The sequence below is a fragment of the Halichoerus grypus genome, chromosome 12, assembly GCF_964656455.1.
Source record: "Halichoerus grypus chromosome 12, mHalGry1.hap1.1, whole genome shotgun sequence".
NCBI classification, from domain to species: domain Eukaryota; kingdom Metazoa; phylum Chordata; class Mammalia; order Carnivora; family Phocidae; genus Halichoerus; species Halichoerus grypus.
In genome coordinates, this window is record NC_135723.1 from 105,764,609 (window position 1) to 105,784,516 (window position 19,908).

At 46.4% G+C, this 19,908-nt stretch overlaps 1 protein-coding gene across 7 annotated transcripts in view; it reads right to left on the reverse strand.

Moving 5' to 3' along the window:
• PTPRN2 (protein tyrosine phosphatase receptor type N2) overlaps nucleotides 1-19,908 on the reverse strand; it is an 822,826-nt gene that overhangs the window by 643,128 nt on the left and 159,790 nt on the right. Inside the window, exon 1 of one of the 7 annotated variants that reach the window (XM_036067084.2) lies at nucleotides 71-195. The exons of the other annotated variants lie outside the window; for them this stretch is intronic. Within the exon in view, the coding sequence (XP_035922977.2) occupies nucleotides 71-92 (22 nt within the window). The 5' untranslated portion in view covers nucleotides 93-195. Of the gene's footprint in view, nucleotides 1-70; nucleotides 196-19,908 lie in introns of those variants that run through there. 7 annotated transcript variants of the gene reach the window in all.

Genomic DNA, 19,908 nt, shown 5'->3' on the forward strand with positions numbered 1-19,908 from the left:
CCCATCGGACTATCTCTACAGTTATTGCAAAGAGGCAGAAAACCAGATGCTCCTCTTGCAACCCAATTACCTTGTTGTGTTCTCCATCCCATCAGGCTTCCCAGGAGGTTATCATGACGGATGCCTTTTTCATGTCAATCCGCCTCAACCCTCCAAGTGTATTCAGCATGTGCAGCACTAGGGCCAAGGTGCCATCTGAAGCAGAAAGATAATTACAGGTGGGAAGAGGGAACTTACCCCTTCCACCCCACATCTCTGCCAATCAAGCAGACGTGCACACATGTGGACTCTCTGTTATCCAGAGGACTACATGCATCATGCATGGGGCCGCTGGAGAGATGAAACACAGGACATGTCCACATTCCATCTGCAAAACTGTGTGCAAGGGGAAATGTTCCTTTCCATCCAATTACAGTATGCCTAGTATCTTCTCTTGACGGCTGCAGATTCTAGGTTAATTTCAGGGCTCGCAGTAATTGAAGAGAAGAGAGAACTGGCCGTCCTGCACCAAACAAGAAACAGGCAAACTTGAGGGTTTTCTGAAGATCCAGCATGTAAGTGGATTATCCATGGTTCTTTCCCCTCTAGGTCCCAGAATGGGGGCTTCAGTTCTTCACCAGCCAGACGTGAGGGGTGTGTTAAGACACGGGGGCTGCTGCCTCTTCCTGGGGCCATGCACGGCTCTGACTTGAAAGAAAAGTCAGATTTCCCCACGCCTATCTTTCCAAGGCCCACACGGCCTCATACTCAGTGTCGAGGGATGCCGGGGAGACTCCAGGGCTGGCCCAGCAGCCTCATCTGCAACTTCTCTTTCCTTCCAAAATGCATGACTCCGTGTGTATCTACTTTAAAATACTCTCCGAGATTAGCTCCCATCACAACAAGATGGATATGGAAACCTTGTCAGGACATTATTTCTGCTCCCCAGAAAACTCCACTGGTTTTGCCTATTCCTGTCACTTAAGAGTGACTGCACAGACTTTCAAAAAAATAACAAATAAAAGAGATGCTTTTGGACCAAGACTAAATGAGCATTTTTTTTTCCACTCAAATGGAAAGCTGAGTTTTTCTGGGTATGGGGCCAGAAGGCAAAGAGCTAGTGAGTGAGAAAAGGTGTGAGTCTGGGGTCCAGACCCAAAAGTAGCTGGGGGAGAAGCAAGAAGGTAAAGTGACACCCCAAAATAGACCAGGAGCTAAATCTCAGTTCGAGATAGAGCCTGTGTTAGTTTTCTGGGTGCCATAACAAAGTCCCATGCACTAGGGCTTAGAACAACAGAAAGTTATTTCTCCCAGTCCTGGAGGCTAGAAGTCCCGACCAAGGTGTCAGCAGGGCTGCTCTCCGGTGAGGCCTCTCTCCTTGGTGTATAGTTAGCTGTCTCTACCTGTGTCCCTCTGTCTCTGTCTCTGTGTCCAAATTTCACCTTTCCAGAGGGACATCAGTCATGTTTGGATTAGGGTCCACCTACTGACCTCATCTTAACGGACTACATTTGCACCGACCCTATTCCCAGATAAGGCCACCTTCTGAGGTACTGGGGGTGAGGATTTCAATATGTAAAATTTGGGGGGAGACACAATTGAGCCCATTAAAGCACATGACCCAGAAAAGGTCAAGAGCAGTCAAAGTTGTTTACTAGACATATTTTTTCCTTAACACCACTCCTGATTTCATGCATCTCCATCAAATATGTGGTGCCCTCAAGATTTCCTACTACTCTGTCCCCCACAAGTTTGCCATGTCCCAGAATGTTCTACGTGAGCCCCTCCGAAGGCAGCCAGGATGGGCATTCTGCCCCTTTCTGAACAGCACCTCTCCCATTAAAGCATCGTGATGCCTTCATGTTGTACATGTGGGGAGGCAAAGCAGGGCAAAACACACATCCAGGCACATAACGGGGACAGACCTGCCCTAGCAAAGCTTCAAACATCAGAACCATGGTGGACAGGGCCTCCCAAGCAAACCAAATGAAACAGCCTTTTATATGCTAAAGAAACAAATTACGCAAAAATGCCTATGAGGGAATTTCCTTTTTTGTACAAATTTTAAAAATAGTAATTCCAGGGCATGACCAAGAACAGTACTTCTCCTTCCTGGTTGTACATGAGAATGGATAGCAACATGCAGACTGATTCAGTTCTCCTGGGCAGCAGTTTTGAGAACCTGTGGCCATAGTAAGCACCTATTAAACTCAAACTCCTGAGAGTGAGAGAATTTACTCACCACGGAGAGATTCACTACTTAGATGGGCAAACTAGGGTGACAGCTGTAGGCGATGCGAATGGGCCAGGAATCACACCCGAAAGTGCCACAGAACTGAGATGTCTTTTGGATTCCTCAGAGTTCTGCAATTCTGATTCTAGGACAATACACTTTGAAAAAAATCAACAATAATTGAAAGTGAGCAAATGGCTATTTGCCTTGCCTCTTAGGTTAACATAAAAATTCAACTAATCAATGTAATAAATTTGAAACGCAGGTCAAAAGTCACAAGTTCACTGTGACTTCACGTTTGTGAATACTGATACATCCACCCAAGAAGAGAAATACTGACAAGACACACACAAAAACAGGAATAAAATAGGGGGGTGGAGAGTCCACAGTGACCTACATCTTGTTGATTATGTGAATCCTCTAAATCTTCCATAATGACAGGTACCACTGTGACAATAAGAAAAATTAATTTTATAAAAACCACTTAATTTATTTTTTTTAAGATTTTATTTATTTGAGAGAGAGAATGAGATAGAGAGAGCATGAGAGGGGGGAGGGTCAGAGGGAGAAGCAGACTCCCTGCCGAGCAGGGAGCCCGATGTGGGACTAGATCCACGGACTCCAGGATCATGACCTGAGCCGAAGGCAGTCGCTTAACCAACTGAGCCACCCAGGCGCCCAAAACCACTTAATTTAGAGTGTACTTCCCCCCCAAAGATTTTAAATGTCGATTTTACTCACTATAAATGTGATGTCCTGATGCTAGGGCAGGAAGAGTAGTAGATATTGAACAACACAATGAAAGAAAAAACAGGAGTTTCTACAAGGCTGTTCAAGATGAATCACCAAAGGAGCATTCAAGATGCGGACGGTGCTGTGAGCCAGAGGTGCAAACACAAGTCACCACTGGGAGGTATTTTAGCCCATTAGTGTGATGACAGCCCAACAGCAGGCCCAAGGACAGAACACAATCCATAACCTTCTGTTTCACAAGGAAGAGGGCGCCCCTCCTGCGTCTGCAGGGATGGGGCCCACCTTGGCCGGTTGTCTCTGGAACAGGAGACGGGCCTGAGGTTTTGGATGGAGACATCTCCAAGCCCACCACAAGGACAGGACCTCCCAGGGGACCCCAGCTCAAGGCTCTTGGTTAGGCGGCATTCCCTAAATCGAGTTTCTGCTGTGGGTCACTGGACAGCCCTCTCCTGCCCTGACACATCTAAGGAGGCCTGTGTCAAGCAGGCCGTCAGCACCTCGGCTCCCACCACCAGGAAGCTGTGCCTTTCTCTGCCCCAAAGAGGGCACTGGGAACCCTCTCACCCGGGGGCACATGCACCCCACATTCCCCTCCCAGCAATGCAGATGCTGGGAGCCAAGGCTAGACGTGGCCACAGAGCTTGCACTGCCGAAAATAAGCCCTCAAAATCCTTCATTTTGGCTATAAACCAGGATTTGACCCAGAAGGACTGAAGTCTTCTTATTTAAAATGCCTGAAACAAGCTTGCCTCTCCAGAACAGGCCTCTGGAGGAAACACCTTCTCACCATATGCCTGCCTACCTGAGACACAAAACGAGCTGCGGGCATACCTCCTAATTGGCAGGTAGCAAACAACAAATTTCAAGCTTTTTCTAATGAATGTTATTTTATGTACACAATTCTCCCTGCTGCAAAATATGATTTATCTAGTTCTATGGTATCCACTATTTTCTGAATGTACTCAGAATGTATTTTTCTGACCTCAACCAAATTTGTGTTCTTTTCAGTCTTAAAAAAAAAAAAAGTCAAACTCATCTGACTGTGGAGTCTCTGCTCAGGAAACCCAGAACCTTCCCAATTGCGAGGCAGAAACGCTGTGTGCCGCGGCCATAAATGATGAGACTCACCCCATAAAACTGGGATCCAAGAGGTGCATCTATCACATGGAGGAAGAGCCTGTGTACACCTGAAACATACCTGAGGGACCATCACCTTCTGCAGTGACCCCCGTGGCAGCTCCCGGACACCACGTGCTGTGTGAGTGCGGGCTCCCTCTCCCAGGGCCTGCGCTGTCCACACACCTTTAAAAGGTCACTGCTGGGGCGCCTGGGTGGCTCAGTCATTGAGCGTCTGCCTTTGGCTCAGGTCATGATCCCAGGGTCCTGGGATCGAGCCCCGCATCGGGCTCCCTGCTCAGCGGGAAGCCTGCTTCTCCCTCTCCCACTCCCCCTGCTTGTGTTACCTCTCTCGCTGTGCCTCTCTCTGTCAAATAAATAAAAATCTTAATAAATAAATAAATAAATAAAAGGTCACTGCTGAACAAACAGCTGCCGACTTCCTAACCTCAGTTTCCATGTATAGCTTCTGTACTCGAACCACATTTCTGATTTTTTGTTTGCCTTTTAGGTTTGTTTCTTTCACCTGGTATCAAACAGTGGACAGCAAAGTTTCAGAAACACACAGACAAGTGACTTTAAGCAAATCAGTTGGCTTTCCTCAACCATGCAACGGAGAAAATGCTACAAGCACAGAACGGACAACACAGGTCCTGGCCCACAGCTAATACTCAGCTGCTGGCTCTGGAAAGAAAACAAGTGCACATCCTCAGGCCGCAGAGCAAGCTCAACCCTCTGGGTCCTGGGCCCATTGTAAGACCAAAGACCCCTGACAGTGCCACCAAGACCCTGACCTGGAAGCCTGTGCTCATGGTTCAAAAAAACCCTCAATCCTGAAATGTCATATTGCTAAGTGGAATGGAGAATGAATTCGCAACGCATTTATTTGGAAACAAACCTTCAAGAGCGTGAAAGCAAGAAGATGTCTCCCACAACATTTAACAACTAGCGTCCTTGACAGGCATGTGTGCATGCTCCCTAAAGCTCCTCCTCGTTTTAGAAGTGGAATAGGAAAGAAACATGCGTAGACAGAATGACAAAGGCACCAACGTGGTGAGATTTTATTCGTTAAGTTACACTGACATCTGGTGGTCTTTTGTATCAGAAAGGAAATACTCTTGGTTCTGTAATCAAAACACATCTTTACAGTTTCTTTGGGATTGAAAGCAAACACCACCAGAGGCAGCATAAAATATTAATAAAATAATGAAAAATTAATAAGAACATATTTAAGCATATTTTTAATTTTAATAAACCAAAAGAATAAAGCACGATTTTCTTCTTCCTAGGCCACACCTTGTTAAAGTAGCTTAGATTAGAGGAGCTCCCTCTATAGTGGGATGTTTCAAATAGAATTTTAAAAAGAAGACATCAGTCCCTGAGGGCATGAGCCCATGGGCCTCTCTCCTGTGAAAGCTGTTCATTAGCATCTTACAGGAAGCTCTTCTATTCTTTTGGAGTGAAATTGGGAGAAAGTAGATATTCATTACTTATTTCTGCAAAACGATATTTATTACTAAGTATGTCAAAATTAAATTAATAAAATCGGTAATTCAATGGGCTCAGAAAAAGTCCAAATGATAAGAAAAGGTAACTGCATAATAGAAATGTTTCCCCTGTATTTGCAGAACTACACTTGAACATATGACCACCTCTTTGCATTTTGAGGATGGTGATACTATAAAAGATGGGGGAAGAAGGGGGTCAGATCAAAATTTCAGATTTTGATCAAAGGTCAAATATGTTTAGTTTAAGATTTTATTTTTAAGTAATCTCTACACCCAACATGGGGCTCGAACTCACAACCCCGAGATCAAGAGCCTCACACTCCACCCACTGAGCTGGCCAGGTGCCCCAAAAGTCAAATACGTTTATATAAAATACTGCTAACATAAACACTGGGCCTCCCCAGTCATATTTACATTTGTTTGTATCCTCCTATAGATAGCAAAGACAGTTCGAAACTCTGCTATAACAATGTTACTTTAGAAGATACAGAGTTAATCCCCCCACTTGCCACCCATTCTAGCAATCACCTTACCCTTTAATTTAAAAAAAAAAAAGAAAAAGCACTGGAAGGTAATCATCCTATCTCTCTCACCATGCACAACCTTAATTATCACAGCACTCAGGAGTTACACGTTCTTATTCACAATTCCCATTGTACAATGAACAAGCGGCATCTCCGTAAGTGGATGAACATCTAGGTTTACTCTCCAGCCCCAGAGGAACACATCAGTCCTCCAGACCTCTGGCAGCTGTGGCATCTGGCCCACCCCAGCCTCATCTCAGGGTCCACTGGAGGTCACTGGAGGGTGCTCAGGGCCAGCACCGCCCCCGTACAGTGTGCAGAGCTTGCTTCCCCGGAGAAGCACCAGCCCACAAGCTGCCACGTGCTGCCCGAGGCCCGTCCCTCTGTCCGTGGTCAGGACTGGGCTGTCGGGCCTGGTCCCTCAGCAGCTCAGGGTGGACGGGAACGTCTGGGTCAAAGACCCAATGTTGGGCAAAGACCAACAGGGCACCTGACACCTGACAGGCACTTGAGAAGGAGCAAAACTGCAAATGACAAAACCAAAGGCTCTGATCCTGCCTTCACTGCCTCCTAATGCGACTGATAATCATTTTCTTTAGTGGGGGCATGAGGACTCCTCTTGGGTCGTGCCAACTCCCAAGACAACAGAAATGGCAGGAAATGAAGGAAAGCCTGTGTGCAAGCAACCAGCTTCTCTCTCCAAGCCCCTGCCACCCCAGACGCATTCTGCAAACAATGATCCCTTTAAGTAAACAGAGCCTGTGGTGACCCGGATCACACCTCCATGGCCAGCTGAAGAGGTGAGGGCTCACCCAGGCACTTTGCATGGTCAAAGGGGGATTCTTGAACATGGGGGATCTTTAGGACTGGCCGGACATTTGCAGCTGGAAGCCACCCACTCTGCCTGCGATTAGGGTTTCCTGGACCTGGTGATGCAAGGTGAGGTGTGTGCAGAAACACGCACAGTTCACATGGCCCACCTCCTCCTGACGCAGGACTGCTGACCCAGGCTGGGGGCTGATGCACCTACAACTCCAACTTGAGCTCTGTCTCCAGCCAGGCCTAGGACTTCCGTGGCTTCTGGAGAAATGACCAGGGCCACAACAGCAAGGCAGAAAAACTGGCCAACTCAACACAAGTCACACACGCCTGAGAAGAGGGTGTATTCCATGGCACCCCACAGAGGAGTGGCTGACCAGAGCCTGCAGATCATTCCTGCAGACAGAGAAGGTTCATGCAACTGCCCATTGGTGTGATGTGTTTAACACGATCCCTGTGTCCTTCAGCCAGGAGCACTGCTTGGCTGGAAGTCGTCAGTAGTAAAACCCGTCAAAGGGCCTAGAAGGAAACACACGGGGCGTGTGAGAAACCCATCAGGGCCTGCTCTCCACATGCAGGGCTCGGTTTCTCAGCTGGATTCAGCCACGACTCAGCTGCTGGATCGTGGGCAGCCACTCTCTCTTTCAGAGAAGTGGGAGGCCACACAAAGTCTGGGCTGGATGGGGATGGGCAGCGCTTCCCTTTGGCAGCTCTAACTCAAGTTGCTGCCAGTGTGTTAGGCTGGAGAGCAAGCCCTCATCCTTAGGACCAAGGCCTCATCCAGATGCGGTGTGTGGACAGCCACAGACAATTGTGCACAAAAAAGGAAATGGCAGTTCACACGAAAACAACAACAACAAACCGGAGTCAGGCAGGTTCTTCTGCAGCTGGCCCTGCTGCCATTCTCCACACTTATGAAAATATCCGGAGAGAAGAGAGGTTCAAGCTGTTGAGACCGGGCTGCGCACAAGAATTTAGGAAGCATCACAAGTGAATCCTCTGAATGAGCCGAACAGAAGGTCAAGAACGTCCCTGGAGGTCTCGAAACATCTGGCTGGCTTTTTTCCTCACCTGCGCAAGGGCAGGGGTTTGGCCAGCTGATGGCTCAGGGTTCCTCCAAACCCAGTGCTTGGGAAGAAGAGGGGCCCTTGCAGATGCGCAGACATTCAGAATATTTCTTGCAGGATCTGAGAAGTATTTTAAGAACTGAAGTAAAGAGCTGAGAAAAATGTGTTGACATCACCTGTCAAAAAATCCAGTTTTAAGAAGAAAGAAAGCTGTTGCCTTTTTGAGTAGATGCCATGCACTTTTTTTCCAAAGTTTCCTGAAAACCACAGAAGATGGGGAGCATGCCTATGTGGTGTCCACCCACTCCAGATGCTCAGCTGAACACTTTTCTGACTCAGTCTAGGGTCCAAATTTCACCTTTGCCTTCTTCCAGTGGCCGCAAGCATAATGTGAGTGCATGTGCTGATGACTGCCAAGGTCTTTGAACACCTTCCCTCTCTGGCACCATTTAAGAAAAACACAGCCCACTTCCGAGTCACCTCTGCCCATGCCCTTTCACCTTCAGGTGTGTGCTTGCACTCCCACCCAAGACCCCCGTCCCCTTCCAAACTTCTCTCCCCACCATCAAAGCATCAACCTAACACAATAATGAGAACGTGTATGTTGTCCCCTGGGGTGGGAGGTGCAGAAGAAGGAAACAAGCAGAGGTCAGGACACCAGATTCCATCACTGTCCTGCCCGGTAATTCTATACTAACAAGATTCTCTACTTCCGCAGAGTGAAAGTGATGGAGTAGATACTGACTTGCAGCACCAGCTACGGTTTCCTCTGGCTAAAGCTCCAGGACTCTGGGAAGCACTATGGACAACAAATGGCAGGGGCTCCCAGTGTGTCCCAAACAGGCTAAAGGCTTTGAGCAAGACCAACCTCTCCAAGTACCTGTTTCCTCAAACCCGAAGTGAGAACAATGTCTGTGGCTCTGTCGTCCTTTGGGGATACGGTCCTGTAATGGGTTGAATAGTGTCCCCATAAAATTTATGTCCAATCAGAACCTCAGAATGTGACCTTACTTGGAAATAGGGTGTTTACAGATGTTATTAGTTAAGCATCTTGAGACGAAATCATCCTGGATTTAGGGCGGGCCCAAAATGCAATGACTAGTGTCCTTCTAAGAAGAGGCACATGGAGCACAGAAGAGAAGGCATGTGACCATCCTGGATCATTAGGTCCCCATGTGATGGTGTGGGACAAATGTCCCATGAGACACAGACTGTGCGTGAGAAGCCACTTCCATGGTGTTACACCTCAGTGATTTGACAGCCTGGGCTGTCTTAACACAAACAGGACCATCTTCTCTTTGGGCAATCTCCTCCTCACTGTTGTGGGCTCTCCCAAGACCCCATTTTTCTCCTTTATTTCCCCAGCATCCAGCATAATCTTTTTATAGAGCAAACACTCAGTAATTTGTGCATTTGGTGGTAAGCCAGCAAACAAACTCAATATGTACACTGTAATAAAAACTCGACTTTATTCTTTTGTCCCACATTTCTTTGAGCTTTTTCAGCTGGCGGGGGGGGGGGGGGGTGTTTCTTCCTATACCTGCATGAGGATGTATGAAGGCCCAAGATTTTTACCCTGAAATCAGAACCATACTTCTCCTGGCTATGGGTCTCTCATGGCTCCTTCTTCCACCTGAGCTCTTCCCATGTCCTTCTAGGCACCCTGTGTCAACACTCTTCCAAACAGCACATATGGAATAAGAAGCCAGACCTGCCCTGATCAGCTTTGAGGGTCAGGTCCACCCTCGAGCAGCCTGCCAGGCTTGTCCTGTCCTCTTGGGGTCAGGGGTCAGTCCTCACCACAGTGAGGTACCAGTCCTCAACATCTGCAAGAAACCACTTCGAACTGGCTGAGTCATCCCTCAAAGCCTCTTACCAGGCTTGGGTTTGAAGGTCATACCTCCTGTCTTATCCGAAGTTGGGATGGAGGCAGCTCAGCAATAGCGGTCTCTGAGGAACGTGCTCCCCAGACCCCTCGCCGTACATTCTCAGCCTCATGTATATCTGGGATCAGGCTGAGGTGCCCGGAACCATGAGGCCAATGGCAGGGCAGCTTCCTGCTAGATCTGCACCCACGAGATCTCTGTCTCTGAAGCTCGCCTGAGCTATGAGTAAGGACCAACAGCAATGATGGTTTGCAGCCACTGGGTCCACAAATGCAGCGATGAATGGGACGGCTCATCCTTCTCACCTCAGGGGCCTACGCCATGTCTGCCTTAGCGGCTGCTAGGAACCTCACATTTGTAATCAACTCTAAATAGCATCTGAAAACAACTATTTTCAGGCCAAGAGACCAGCACTCACTAGTGTATCGTCTGTTAATAAAATGTCCTATCCAGTACCAGGAAGCTCATTATTTTAAAAAATACAGAATCTGTTTCTTGTACAAGGCTGGCAGATGTTGGGTGTTCTCCTTTCAAGGACCACAGCATCAGAAGAGCACAGATAAGACATGGTGGTCAGCTCCACACCTTACAGATGGGGTTCTGCATGGTCTGCCCGCCGCAGACAGATCTCCTCCCGACTGCTGAGAGCACGTGGGCTGAGGAAAGCTCCCACGTGTCTCCAGGTGCTTGGCAGCTTCCACTCAGTGCACTCACCGTTCCCACCAGGGCAGCAGGGCTGCCTGGAGACCCACCAGCATCACCCCCAGTTCTATTCCAGGCGAAGGTCCAACTGTGCTTGAGGAAAGGCCCTTCTGATTCCTAAGAGTTGATCCCCCCAGCCCCATAACAATGGCTGCTATTAGAGAAGGTCAACACTGATTTACTATCCTTATAGTCAAGCACTCCATACTACCCACTGGGAAACTCAGCCAACAGTCAATCCACCACAGTCAATGGGCTTATGTTGCCCACCTTAGGAGCCCAAGGCAAGAAGTTACCCCAGAGGTCAGGAGTCCTCTGGAGTCAGGGCTCCCTTGGAAGTTGGGCTCTCCTCTAGAGGTCAGCACCACCCCCTACTGAGGTCAGGGCCACCCCAAAGTCCCAGCCCCATCCACCGAGGACAGGCTCCCCCCCTGTGGCCCTGGAGGTCAGGGCAGAGCCCCCGGGGGCAGCACAGCCAGGTAAGAAGGAGCTCTGTGGTGGGTCGGGATAGAGAGTCTGGTAACCCCAGGCAAGCCAGTCTGTGACCCAGCAAGACCACACCCCCATCTCACAGGGTGCTAAGCATGTGACGGGGGCTCATGTGTGTTCAGACCGGGGGAAGGCACAGTCAGCAACCCCACCCAGGCCTTCCCCTCAAGGGCTATTCCTTCTCCACTGTCCACAGAGCATACATCTGTTTTCTTATTCCAATCTAATAGATCAAGAGCTGGTTCAAGACTTACTGGATGATCTACAGCAGGAAAGACAAATTTTGAACTAAAGTTTAGTTCAAGATCAAAACAATCCTTTGTGTCTTGTTTGTAGTAAGTTGTCGGGGGGTAGGAGACAAAGGAAGAGAATCCAACTGCTAGTGTGCCTATAAATGTCCTACGCAGCTCACTTAGCATCTGAACAAGATACACACAAACACAAAATAAAACACCTTCAAGCAAACATGATGTAAATGGGCCTGAAGTGCATTGGTTTGCTGCCTCCTCTTCCCGCCGCCCGATCTGGACCTGAAGCTAACATAGGGGTGACAACCCGCCCCTTGGCGTTTTCCAGCCTGCACTCCCAGACCACAGCCACGGCAAGAGCCAGGGCTGGAGCGGTCCCTGGTCGCCGCAGCAGCGAGCTGATGGGTTCTTTCCTGGAGAAAGCACCGTAGGAGGAGCTCTGTGGGTCAGAGAGGAGCTACTAGTGCGCTGGGCACGCACTTGATCTGAGCCCGGAGTGACGGGTCCCTGAGGACTTGGGAGTTTGCCGGTCTGGTACAGCCAGTGCACTGGGCCCACGAGGACTCGGTGTGGCTGCCCCTGCATGGGAAGTCAGGCCCCCACCTCACCCCCCAGGTGCAGACAGGGGTGTGAGCCATGGTTCAGCAACTGTGATATGATGTGGGATACCAGTGTTCACAAACGACAGGGAAATCCAGGGCTAAGTCCTAAACAGACCAAAGCGAGGCCTGTACGGAATGACTGACTTACCGCCAACCCCCAGGCAGGGGGGCGACTTTCTCAGCACACCATGAATCAGGAGGGCAGCCCTGAACCAGGAGGTTAAGCCAAAGGAGCTGACTAGGAGTGCTCACCTGGGAGAAATTTAAAAGAAGTTAATGGGCCGAAGCATTGAGTCCAAAAGGACAGATCGGGGAGGGGAGCAGGGCATTAACAATGGCTATTCAGGCCTTCACCACAGAGAGAAGAAATAGCTTTAAAATAGAATCTCATCACATCCTCCTGGACCAAATTTCACTACAGTAATTGCATCTGTGAGCAAGACAACTGCAAAAGAAATTAGGTGTTCTCTGGGCTCAGCTGTAAGTAATACATCAGAACCCACTGAGAATTCTTACGAATAAGCCGCCCCCTCCTCTTTCTGACCAACAAAGCCTTCACCCTGAGGTCCTACATCCAGCACACTTGTCCAAATTGCACTGCTCTCCTGCCCAGGCCACACCAATGCAGTTAATTCTTCAGGGTTCCCACTAACACCCCGAAGGGCCGTGGGAAGCAGGGTAAAAGGAAGAGGAGGGGCTTTCCAGGTCAATCTCCATCCTTTCCAAATCCATCACACCAACTGAATGACCACCAGCTTGTTGGAGGAAAATGCTGTTAGGCGTCGACATCGGAGGGACAACTCGACTAGGCTGGAAATGTGCACTGAATTAATGGGGCTGCTCCGGGCTTAATCCTGCTCAACAGAAGCCGAGCAGTTCCGTTTACTTTCCTGACTGATCACACGGCCATAAATTGTACTTCCCACTTCATCTCTCCAAACTCATTTTTCTCTCTAAGTACCACTCCGACTGCTCACAACTGCATTGGGTAAATAGCTGGAAACCTAGTGATTGAAAGCCAAACAAACAAAAGCCTCCAGCAGATCACCCCAAGAAACCCACCTGCTGTGGCTGGGTTGAAGACCAGAGGCTTTGCCACAGGGTCTGGGGGATCACCCTGGCCCCGCGCTCTGGCCCCTCAAAGCCCCCAGCAACCTCCTCAGCCCCAGCTGCACATAGAAACCACCTGAGACTTTTTAAGATGCAGCAGGCTGGGTCTCACCTCCACAGGTTCTCATGTAATTGGTCTGGGAGCAGCCTCAGCATCAGCTTTATTAAAATCTCCCCAAGTGATTCTATAAGCAATAAAGATATAGAACACTGCCCCTATTCTGTCAACGCAAATTACATACCAGTGCCCACCTTAGAATTATTTCCGACGACTTCCTCCCCTACCCTCCAGTGACTCATCGCCATCCCACACATGAGGAGACCCTGCCTCAGCCAGGCTCCTTGCATGATAAATGAGAAAGGTCTTAAGGGAAATTAAACTAATTCGGGTGATTTAGCCTAGACTTAGTCACCAACAGGTGACTTCAGAGAAGTTTATGAAATTGCCTCTACAAGGATCTTCGAGGAGAGAACATTATCCATAGGGGCTAGGTGGTCACCTCAGAGATGCTGGAATTTCCTGCACCTGCGCTCTGGGGTCCCACATCCTGGAGCAGACCTTCCTGTCATTTCCATCTCTGACACCCCGGTAGCAACCACTGTCTGCCGAGTTCTGGCTTTCTTCTCTTCCGTATCGACTTTGCTGGTGCCTTCACGAATGGTAAGTCCTACACGTCAACGTCTCCCAACCTGACCAACATCAAAGCTGTCCCGAGACAGTCTACATAAGTGTACAGTTCAGTCACATCAGTAATCAGGCAGATTTGGGGCCACTTCTATGATGGGACGGCACAAGGCAACACTCAGTCGGCCAGTTCCTTGTGCACAGACGGTTATCAGAGTTTAGCTGCACAACCAGCAATGCAGTTCACATTTCAGTTCTCACAGCACGTCCGCCATGATAACTGCCTAAAGGAGAGAGTTTGCCGCCAGGTCCTCGGTGAACAAATCACTGCGAGTGAAACAGCTGTGCATCAGGACCCACCGTGGCACTCCTTCCAAAGATCATCAGGGACGGGTCACTGTGCATGCTTCCTGCTGTTCACACACAGACAGACAGCGAAGCATGGCCCCTTGTCTTCTGTGATAAACCACATGACATTTCACAGGAATGGACACTCGGAAAGAGGGAACTGACCAAGAGAGATGAAAGTGAAGAAAAGAAGTGAAAGCCAATAGTATCGGAAGGAAATGTGAATCAAATGCCAATGGAATTGGAGAAGAGACAGCTGGCCTGATGAATACGGACACAGCCTCGTCTGAGAGACGAGATGTGCCGCCGCAGGAACTTAGTGAAGAGAACTCGTCCACATAAATGAGGGATGCGGATGTGAGGAAAAGGAAGCAGAGAAGGAGGTGAAGCCAGCAAAAATGCATTAAAGGAACACTCAGAGATATTTCACAACACTGAATACGCAAAGGAGAATTGTTAGAAGCTGATCCAAACCTAGAAAGGTGCATGACGATTTACCAAGTCACAGAAAAGACACTCTCCTCAGATCTTTAAGTTAGAACGCAGTTCAAACTGGCTTGGGACACTTCGACTCTCAGTGTTTTTGATGTTTTGAGTTATACTGTACCAAACCAATGTGAGTGTCTTTCACTCCTCTATACACTGATAACCAGCAGTAAGAGTCTGTAATGTTTTTATTAAAAAATGTATAGTGACATTCTGACAACTTCCTCCCCACCCTCCTCCAGTGACTCAACGCCATCACACATATGAGGAGACCCTGCATCCAAGACCCTCAACCAGGCTCCTTGCATGATAAATGAGAAAGGTCTTAAAGGAAATTAAACTAATTCCGGTGACTGTAATTTCCCCCACTGCCCACTAGTGATCACTTTGCCTGGTGTCCGCGTGCTGGTCCTTGTTAAGGCCCTACACCTCTGTACAGAGTGGGGATGGCCTGGCACTGGTTTTGTGAGTGAGTGCTGCTCTCGCCATCTCATGCAGCATTCTTTGAACACGGCATCTAAGCACACCCACAGCGTTGCCAAGTTTTGAGGGAAAGACTGTCCAGACTAAAAACGTGTCTTGGGCAATGTGGTTCCTGTGACTGACTAACAATGAGCATCTACGTGTACTTCCACCATTCTGAGATATTACTGGGAGGACAGCACAAGCCTGATAAATTTTCTTAACATGAAGCCCTTTTGGCCAAGAAGGCCCCATTTCAGGAAACGGCTGTTTTGCAAACATTACACACACTGTAACAAGCCAACATCCCTTCTCTGCTGTAATTATGCATCATAGATGCAGGAAGTCTATATCAAGGGCACTGGGGAGCCCTTAAGACTCAGGGAAATGCACAGCTTCACAAAAACACTGTTAAAGTGGAAAGTCAAATGAGCGTCAGCTCCTCCTTTCCCTCGTTATTCCTAAAGAACTGATACTGATTCGCACAGACCTTCCTCTTCCGCTTCGTGCCAGGAGGCCAGTCAGCAATGTACTGCCAAGCAGAATTAAAATGATATATTTGTCTTGAGCACTCCAAGTAAACCGTGCAATTAACAAGCCCACTATCACTTTACTTTGCCAATATTCACCAACAAGAGATTTCTAAGATTGCAAATAATGTTTTAAAGTCTTTGGAAGCTCAGCATTTCATTATTTTACCGTCTCCCAATCTAGAAGCAAGGGGTAGTCTCTGCTTCAAAGCCTACTTTCAAAAGAGAAGACCTTTACAACCAGTATAAATAAATCTACCTTACACAGAGTCTCATATGAACTGTAAAAGATTTTTACTACCTGTTATTTATTCAACAGGGATTCACTGAAAGCCCAATATGTTGCTAATTGTTATGCTTCTGTGCACATGATTTCATCCAAAAGGACTCCACAAAGAAGGACACTATATAATAATAAAGGGGACAATCCAACAAGAAGATACAACAATTATAAATATTTATGCACCCAAGAGGGGAACACTCCAATACATAAAACAGTTAATAACAAACACAAAGGAAGTAATCAATAGTAATACAATAATAGTAGAGAAGTTTAATGCCCCACTTAGATAAATGCAACGATCATCCAAATAGAAAATCAACAAGGGAACAGTGCCTTTGAATGGCACACTGGACCAGATGGACTTAATAGATATATTCAGAACATTCCATCCTAATACAGCAGAATACACATTCTTGTCAAGTACACATGGAACATTCTCCAGAATACACCACATCTTAGGCCACAAAACAAGTGTCAACAAATTCAAAAAGACCAAAGTCATACCATGCATCTTTTCTGACCAGACCACTATGAAACTAGAAATCAACCATAAGAAAAATCTGGAAAGACCACAAATACATGGAGGTTTAATAATACCTACTAAACAATGAATGGGTCAACCAAGAAATCAAATAGAAAATAAGAATATACATGGAGACAAATGAAAGTGAAAACACAACGGTCCAAAATCTCTGAGATGCAACAAAAGTTCTTTTTTTTTTTTAATTTTATTATGTTAGTCACCATACAATACATCATTAGTTTTTGATGTGGTGATCCATGATCCATTGTTTTCATATAACACCTAGTGCTCCATGCAGTAGGTGCCCTCCTTAATACCCATCACCGGGCTAATCCATCCCCCCTCCCCTCTAAAACCCTGTTTGTTTCTCAGAGTCCATAGTCTCTCATGGTTCATCTCTCCCTCCGATGCCCCCCCCTTCATTTTTCCCTTCCTTCTCCTGATGTCCTCCATGCTATTCCTTATGTTCCACAAATAAGTGAAACCATGTGATAATTGACTTTCTCTGCTTGACTTATTTCACTTAGCATAGTCTCCTCCAGTCCCATCCATGTTGATGTAAAAGTTGGGTATTCATCCTTTCTGATGGCTGAATAATATTCCATTGTATATATGGACCACACCTTTTTTATCCATTCATCTGTTGAAGGGCATCTTGGCTCTTTCCACAGTTTGGCTATTGTGGACATTGCTGCTATGAACATTGGGGTGCATATGGTCCTTCTTTTCACTACATCTGTGTCTTTGGGGTAAATACCCAGGAGTACAATTGCTGGGTCATAGGGTAGTTCTATTTTTAACTTTTTGAGGAACCTCCACACTGTTTTCCAAAGTGGCTGTACCAACTTGCATTCCCACCAACAGTGTAAGAGGGTTCCCCTTTCTCCACAACCTCTCCAACATTTGTCCATTTTTGCCATTCTAACTGGTGTAAGGTGGTATCTCAATGTGGTTTTGATTTGAATTTCCCTGATGGCTAATGATGATGAACATTTTTTCATGTGTCTGTTAGCCATTTGTATGTCTTCTTCAGAGAAGTGTCTTTTCATATCCTCTGCCATTTTTTGACTTGATTATTTATTTTTTGGGTGTTGAGTTTGAGAAGTTCTTTATAGATCTTAGATACCAGCCCTTTATCTGTAGTGTCATTTGCAAATATCTTCTCCCATTCTGTGGGTTGCCTCTTTGTTTTGTTGACTGTTACCTTTGCTGTGCAGAAGCTTTTTATCTTGATGAAGTCCTAAAAGTTCATTTTTGCTTTTGTTTCACTAGCTTTTGGAGATGTTATCTTGAAAGAAGTTGCTGTGGGCGATGTCAAAGAGGTTACTGCCTATGTTCTCCTCTAGGATTTTGATGGATTCCTGTCTCACATTGAAGTCTTTGATCCATTTTGAGTTTATCTTTGTGTATGGTGTTAGAGAATGGTCGAGTTTCATTCTTCTGCATGTGGCTGTCCAATTTTCCCAGCACCTATTATTGAAGAGACTGTCTTTTTTCCATTGCATGTTTTTTCCTGCTTTGTCAAAGATTATTTGACCATAGAGTTGAGGGTCCATATCTGGGTTCGGTCTATAGGTCTGTTTTTGTGCCAATACCATGCTGTCTTGGTGATCACAGCTTTGTTATATAGCTTGAAATCGGGCAACGTGATGCCCCCAGCTTTGTTTTTCTTTTTCAACATTTCCTTGGCGATTCAGGGTCTTTTCTGATTCCATACAAATTTTAGGATTGTTTGTTCCAGCACTTTGAAAAATGTCATTGGAATTTTGATCGGGATGGCGTTGAAGGTATAGATTGCTCTGGGTAGCATAGACATTTTAACAATGTTTATTCTTCCGATCCATGAGCATGGAATATTTTTCCATCTTTTTGTGTCTTCTTCAATTTCTTTCATGAGTGTTCTGTAGTTCCTAGACTATAGATCCTTTACCTCTTTGGTTAGGTTTATTCCGAAGTATCTTATGGTTTTTGGTGCTATTGTAAATGGAATCATTTCTCTAATTTCTCTTTCTACAGTTGCATTGTTAGTGTATAAGAAAGCAACTTGATTTCTGTGCATTGAGTTTGTATCCTGCCACATTACTGAATTGCTGTATGAGTTCTAGTAATTTGGGGGTGGAGTCTTTTGGGTTTTCCACATAAAGTATCATGTCATCTGTGAAGAGAGAGAGAGTTTGACTTCTTCTTTGCCAATTTGAATACATTTTATTTCTTTTTGTTGTCTGATTGCTGTTGCTAGGACTTCTAGTACTGTGTTGAACAATAGTGGCAAGAGTGGGCATCCTTGATGTGTTCCTGATCTTAAGGGAAAGGCTCTCAGCTTTTCCCCATTGAGGATGATATTCACTGTGGGTTTTTCATAGATGGATTTTATGAACTTGAGGAATGTTCCCTCTATCCCTATACTCTGACGAGTTTTTTTTTTTTTTAAGATTTTATTTATTTTTCGAGAGAGAGAGAAACAGCAAGAGAGGGAACACAAGCAGGGGGAGTGGGAGAGGGAGAAGCAGGCTTCCCGCTGAGCAGGGAGCCCAATGTGGGACTCGATCCCAGGACCCTGGGATCATGACCTGAGCCGAAGGCAGACGCTTAACAACTGAGCCACCCAGGCGCCCCTACTCTGACGAGTTTTGATCAGGAAAGGATGTTGTATTTTGTCAAATGCTTTTTCTGCATCAACTGAGAGGACCATATGGTTCTTCTCCCTCCTCTTATTAATGTGTTCCATCACATTGATTGATTTGCGAATGTTGAACCACACTTGCATCCCAGGGATAAATCCCACTTGGTCGTGGTGGATGATCCTTTTAATGTATTGTTGGATCCTATTAGCTAGGATTTTGTTGAGGATTTTGGAATCCATATTCATCAGGGATATCGGTCTGAAATTCTCCTTTTTGATGGGGTCTTTGCCTGGTTTGGGGATTAAGGTAATGCTGGCCTCATAGAATGAGTTTGGAAGCTTTCCTTCTGTTTCTATTTTTTGAAACAGCTTCAGGAGAATAGATATTATTTCTTCTGTGAATGTTTGGTAGAATTCCCCAGGCAATCCATCAGGCCCTGGACTCTTGTTTTTTGGGAGGTTTTTGATCACTGCTTCAATCTTGTTACTGGTTATTGGCCTATTCAGGTTGTCAATTTCTTCCTGTTTCAATCTTGGTAGCTTATAGGTTTCCAGGAATGCATCCATTTCATCCAGATTACTCAGTTTATTGGCATATAGTTGTTGATAATAATTTCTAATACTTGTTTCTATTTCCTTGGTGTTAGTCGTGATCTCTCCCCTTTCATTCATTATTTTATTAATTTGGGTCCTTTCTCTTTTCTTTTGGGTAAGTCTGGCCAGTCGTTTATCGATCTTATTAATTCTTTCAAAGAACCAACCTCCAGTTTCGTTGATCTGATCTACTGTGTTTCTGGTTTCTAATTCATTGATCTCTGCTCTAATCTTAATTATTTCTCTTCTAATGCATGGCGTAGGCATCGTTTGTTGCTTTTTCTCTAGTTCTTTAAGGTGTAGAGTTAGTTGGTGAATTCGGGATTTTTCTATTTTTTTGAGTGAGGCTTGGATGGCTATGTATTTCCCCCTTAGGACTGCCCATGCAGTATCCCTTT